General features: G+C 47.3%; 1 protein-coding gene across 2 annotated transcripts in view; it reads left to right on the forward strand.

Annotated features, from left to right (window-relative positions):
- The window catches only part of kat6a (K(lysine) acetyltransferase 6A), a 31,509-nt gene extending 25,509 nt beyond the window's left edge, over nucleotides 1–6,000 (forward strand). For both annotated transcript variants that reach the window (XM_053480601.1, XM_053480602.1), the window contains exons 16-17: nucleotides 113–365; nucleotides 453–6,000. In XM_053480601.1, coding sequence (XP_053336576.1) covers nucleotides 113–365; nucleotides 453–3,625 — 3,426 coding nt within the window. In that variant the 3' untranslated portion in view covers nucleotides 3,626–6,000. The remainder of the gene's footprint in view (nucleotides 1–112; nucleotides 366–452) is intronic.

The raw sequence follows: 6,000 nt of genomic DNA on the forward strand, positions 1-6,000 counted from the left end.
TTCGTATAACGTGATAAAAGTTTACAGCATTCCTTGGTGTTTAACGTGTACCAGATGTGTGTATTGTGTTTAAAATAAATTCCACGTTTTATTTTTTTGTTTTTTTTTCTAGAAACTTCCCCGTAAAAGGCGCATACGTCAGCGTAGCCACCCGCACAGCAGTGTGGTGACAGAAACCATTTCGGAAACCACCGAAGTTCTCGATGAGCCTTTCGTAGACTCAGATTCTGAGAGACCCATGCCCCGGTTGGAGGAGGAGACCCCGTTTGGTCACAGCCTCCGCTGTTACCCACCTGCCCGCAAACATTTGGACGCTGCGCTTAAAACAGTTCGCCCTACCAACCTCTCTGAGTCTGATGATGATGGTTAGTAGTATTCTGGTTTGTTTATGTTTTGTTCTTTTTCCCCCTCATTGTATTTGTAATTAATGGCATTTTTCCCGCCTTACCCAGATCACACTCCTGTGCTGAAACCAGTCAGTGGCCTGAGAAGGCCGGAGGAGACGGCATCATTAGAAAGAGTGGAGCCCTCTACCCTGACACCGGCGGTCCCCTTAAAAAAGAAGAAAGGCTGGCCTAAGGGAAAGAGCCGTAAGCCCCAGAACTGGGCAACAGGCCTTGGTAGGAAGCCAGGAAGTGGGTCTGGAGACCAGAATGCTGATAACAGTTTTACAGCCCAGTCCTCAGAAGAGCCTCCGAGACGAAGTGTCCAGAGCAAACCTGGCAGGAAGCGTAGGAATCATTACCCCCAACAGGCTCAGAGTGTGGGTGCCCGAGAAGAGCTGAACAGAAGCCACATGTCTCAATTCCATTCAGAAAAGCCAGAGGACCGAACTTTCAAGAGGAGACTTCCGACATCTGATCTCGAATGCGAAAAGCGTAAGGGCTCTGATGAGGAAGGCGCTTTTTCTCATCAAATGAGAGAACAGCCTAAGCCCAGGAGACGAGGTCGGCCACCAAAAAAACCAAACCTTGAACCTCCTGTTTCCAAACCAGCACCCGTCTCTGAGCCAGAGGAGGAAGAAGAGGAAGATCAAGCATGGTCTGAAGAGAAGCCAAGCCTTTCACCTTCTTGCACCGTATCCCAGGCCTCTGGTTCCCGCGTTCCTCAAAACAAAGATGGTGACATGGCAAACGAAGAGGAGGATGAGGAAAAAGAGGATGAGGATCAAAATTCGGGCAACAGGAGAACAGGCACAATGCCAAGCTCAGGAAGCCGGCGAAGCGACGATCATGATGCAGATGACGAAGGAGATGGTCGACTGGAGGAGAAAAGTGATGCTGACAAACGGAGAAAAAACCAGGACTCAGAGGATGACGATGAAGAGATGGAAGAAGAGGAGGAGGAGGAACCGTCATCCCCTCCACGATCGCCACCTGTTAAAGAAGAACCGCAGAGTGGGGAAGGTTTTTTAGACATGCAAGAGAGTGGGTCACGGGAGTATATCCACAAGCAGGAAGAGGTGGAAGATGAGGATGAGGAAGATGAGGTCCAAGAGGTAAAGACCCGCTCTGTTGACTCACAGGATGAAAGGCGGCGACGGGAACAGGAGGAATCTGCAGCTGCAGCTGCTGCTGTGGAGACTGTGACTTCCATTGCAATTCCTTCTGATCCCCCACACATGCAATCAATGGATAGCAAGTCTGACCTGCTGATGGAGACCGAGCACCCTCATGCAAATTCCGAGTTCAAGGACGAGTTGACCCAACATTCGCATGACCACCACCACAGCAGTGAGCTAGACCTCGAGACGGTCCAGGCTGTTCAGTCCCTCACACAAGGAGAGGCCCAGGACGAGGAACCTGAGCCGCACGGTGCTTACCAGGACTGTGAAGAGACACTAGCTGCCTGTCGAACCCTGCAGAACTATAGCCATGGGGAGGGAGAGGAGGAATCTCTTGCCCTGGTGGAAGATTGTGGTGCCTCCCAACATAGCAGCCCTATGCCCAACCCTCCCATGCCCCCTTTAGCCAGTCAATCTGTACGCTCAGTCAACAGCCCTGGAATGACTCCAGGACCTCTTGAAAGTGGACCAGGTGTGTCTGGTTCAGCCGGTGGAAATGGTGGAGGCTACACACAAATAACTCCAGAGCACCCTAGCTCGCTTTCAGCACCATCGTTGCAGAACATGGAAACGTCACCCATGATGGACGTGCCATCCGTGTCTGATCATTCTCAACAGGTGGTGGACAGCGGTTTTAGTGACTTGGGCAGCATTGAGAGTACCACAGAGAACTATGATAACCCCAGTAGTTATGACTCCACTATGGGTGGAGGAGGTGGCAGTGGTGGGAACAGTGGCAGCGGAAGCAGCATGTCTGTTACGGTAGCGGCTGTCTCATCTGCATCTTCTTCGTCAACTACTCCATCCTCTTCTTCCTCACAAGGCAATAGCTGTTCATTTGTGTCCACTCCTGGCATGTCGTCTTCCAGTGCTTCTGTCGGATCTCAAATTTCTATGGGCAGCTGCAGCTTGATTCAGCAGGCTGGTCCTGGTCCGAATGGTGGTCCTGGGTCGAATGGTGGTAGTACTGTCCCTCAACCTCCGCCTCCACCTCCTCCACCTTCAGCTAACACCCCAAGCTGTGGCATCAAGCCCCCCCAAAGCTGTGTAATTGAACGACCACCAAGTGCAAGTCAGCAGCAACAACAAAAGAAGGTTTCTCAGCAGCAGCAACAGTCAAACCCTCAACCCCAGGCCGCACCCTCAGCACCACCACCTCCTCCCCCTCAGCAGCAGGCACTTTCTCAGTGCAGTATGGGAAATAGCTTTGCTTCCACACCCATGATCATGGAGATTCCCGAGAGTGCAGGAAGCGGTGGAAGTGGTCGGAGCATTTACGACCGAATGGGCCAGGACTTTGGTGCAGGCGGCTATGCTCAACCATCAGCCACCTTCAGCTTAGCCAAACTCCAGCAGCTTACTAACACCATCATGGACCCTCATGCCATGACTTACTCGCACACAGCTGCTGTCACATCTTATGCCACAAGCGCCACTTTGCCCAACCCCAGTTTGGCGCAGCTTGCTTCCTCCCCACATCCTCCTTTGCCTCAGGCTCAGGCCACCATGACGCCACCTCCAAATCTCAGCTCTAGCTCCATGAACCTTGGCACGCCCTTAATCCAGTGCAACATGCCAGGAGCCAACATTGGCCTACCTCCACCCCATACCCAGCGCCTTCAGGGTCAGATGGCCACTGTAAAAGGCCACATCGCTATTCGCTCCAAGGCTTCCCAAATCCCGGCCGGTTCCCCACACCAGCAGCAGCTCTATGGTCGAAGCTCAATGCAAGGTCCCCCTCGAGCCCTGGCAGTGCAAAGAGGCATGATGACCAACCTCATGCCCACTCCAACTTACAACTCCATGAACATGAATCCACTGAACGCAGCCATGTCAGCTGGATACCGAATGCCTCAGCCCATGATGAACAGTGGGTACCACAGCAACTACATGAACCAGCCTGCCCAGTACCCCATGCAAATGCAGATGGGCATGATGGGAGGTCAGGCATATCCGCAGCAGCCTATGCAGCCGAATCACCATGGCAACATGATGTATGCTGGTCCCTCGCACCACGGCTATGCCGGTGTCCCCAAACAGTCGCCTTACATGAGCAGATGAGCAAAGGAGTACATATGCAGAGACAAACAGGAGAGTAAAGACAAAGACATTTAACCCCTTCCAGAAACAGACTCCCACAATACTCTGTGTTACCAGAGGGCACCTGCTTTCCCCCAAGACCTGGAGAACAGTGTTTGCAGTGTGGAGGAACAGGACGGTGCAGCGACTGGAGAGGTTTTACTTTACATGTCTTTACTCGTACATTATGGTGGAGATGTTTTCACTCGGTTTCTCTCTACCGAAGCTGTGCAGCTGTAATCAAGCTGACCAGGGTAAACGATGTGAGGCAGGAACAAATCTGTCCACATCATGCAAAAAACCGGGCACTCCTTTCCTTCCCCTGGTGTTCACTGCTTAGCACAGGGTTGAAGAAGAAACAAAGCAGCTGCAGGATTAAAAAAATGAACGGAGAAACAAACCGAAGTTCTTAATGGACACAACCTGGCTCATGCACAGTCTTTGGAATTGACATAGGAAGCCTTACCTTAAAAAAAACAAAAACAGTCGTAGTCGAACTTGGCTCTTATTATTATTATTATTATTATTGTTATATTATTATTATTACCACCACATTTTTATTTTTAAATGTTCTCTTTTTTTGGATGAGCGTTAAAATGCTTGTGTTTCAGTCTAGCCTCATGCTTAGTTTAAATATATAAATGTATGTGTGTGTGGGTGTGTGTGCGTGCAGCTATACAGGGGGGAAAGTGATCCACACATCTTTGCTCTTACGAACATTCACATGCACACAATCAGACGCATACACACTCCCACGCGCATTTCAATAGCCACTTAAGAGTCAAGGTGGAGGCACTTCTGCGTGTGCGAGACACAGAGCTACTAAGGAGACACCACGAGACGTATCTAGTAATCCGTGTCTTCCCAGTTCTCAGTATAGGACCGCATGTATTAAGATTCAGATGGACGACGAAGACTGTACGTAGATGTCCGGAAGTAGCAAGAAAGTACCAGTAGCGCTCCTCTGAACTTTCTAGATGTAAATATTCTGGTACTTCCTGATTCACAGCACAGACTCCCTATCTGCAAAGCGAGTCATCACCCCTCCCGATCACAAAAACACACTCCACTTTGTCCAGTAGAGGGCACTCAAATCGAAAGAGATTTTTTTTTTCTTCTTTTCTTTTTAAGGTTTTTTTGTTTTTTGTTTTTTTGGTTCTTCAAACTGCACAGTGTACCACAAGAGTGGACGGGTTTCTTTTTCCTTTTATATAAAAAGCCACACTAATACCAGTGGCACTCTGTATACACGTTGACGCCTACTGACACATGACCAATCATGGACCTTCAAAGCTTCAGCTGGTAATACAGCGCTGTTAGCTTTTAGCGATGAAGGAAAGGTGGACAGTAATTCACAGCGGCGTGCTCGTGCACGCGAAACACAGACCAAGACACGTGCTAACATCTTGGTTAAAGTGCATGTCGTACAGGGACGGATACCAGTATAGGACAAGGGGCGAGTGAACTCCTTTGTATTCCTTTGTATGTCCAGTATTCAGTGTCAATATGGGAATTCTTAAAAGATCTGATGTTTTCATATATTATTTGTGTGGATTCCTTTTTTTGTTTTGTTTTTTGTTAATGTTCTTCAATTTTGTTTTTTTGTTTGTTTTTCTGAATTTTATCAGACTGGGCAGCTTTCTTTTATGACACAAGCTGACTCTTTTTGACTTTAGTAAACTTATTGTAGAGAAAATGTTTTTTCTATAATATAAAACAAAAAGATTGACATGGATATTGGTACTGTCATTTTTCACTTCTGTTTCAGGAAAAAAAAAAGATCCTACATATTTTTTAGCTCAACTTGGGGTAATATTATTAAGAAATTCAAAACTAAAAAATTGCAGCTCACTTCTAGTGAATAAGATGCCTTTAACCTTTCCATTCCATCTCATCTCTAGAGTTTTCTATCTTTGTGTAGTATATTAATGATATTTTAAAACAAAAGGAGATGACGAATATCTAAAGGTCATTTAGCCGTTCTTTTTTTTTTCTCCCCTTTTTCTTCCCCCCTCCCCCACTCATAATTTTTTTTTCCCATGTGTGTATAGGACGACTTCCATTTAAGAGGCATGTAAAAATGAGCTCCGTATGTTTGTCTGTTTATATTGCTTCCCCTTTTTTAGTATCCTTTGTAATTGTACATGGTGAGTTGTAAGCTAAGAGAGAGCGCGGTAGACGGAGAGAGAGAGAGCCCGAGCGACAGCGTGCCCGTCTCCTTCTCTCTCCTCTCTATTTTCTCCTTGTATGTATTTCCATTTATTTGTTTCTTATTTTTTTTCTTTCTTAGCAAGTACTTTCAAAGAACTCTGTACATTTTAACATGAAACAAAAATAAATTATGTTGAGCCGTTTTA

Source organism: Clarias gariepinus, chromosome 21 (genome assembly GCF_024256425.1).
Source record: "Clarias gariepinus isolate MV-2021 ecotype Netherlands chromosome 21, CGAR_prim_01v2, whole genome shotgun sequence".
Taxonomy (NCBI): Eukaryota; Metazoa; Chordata; class Actinopteri; order Siluriformes; family Clariidae; genus Clarias; species Clarias gariepinus.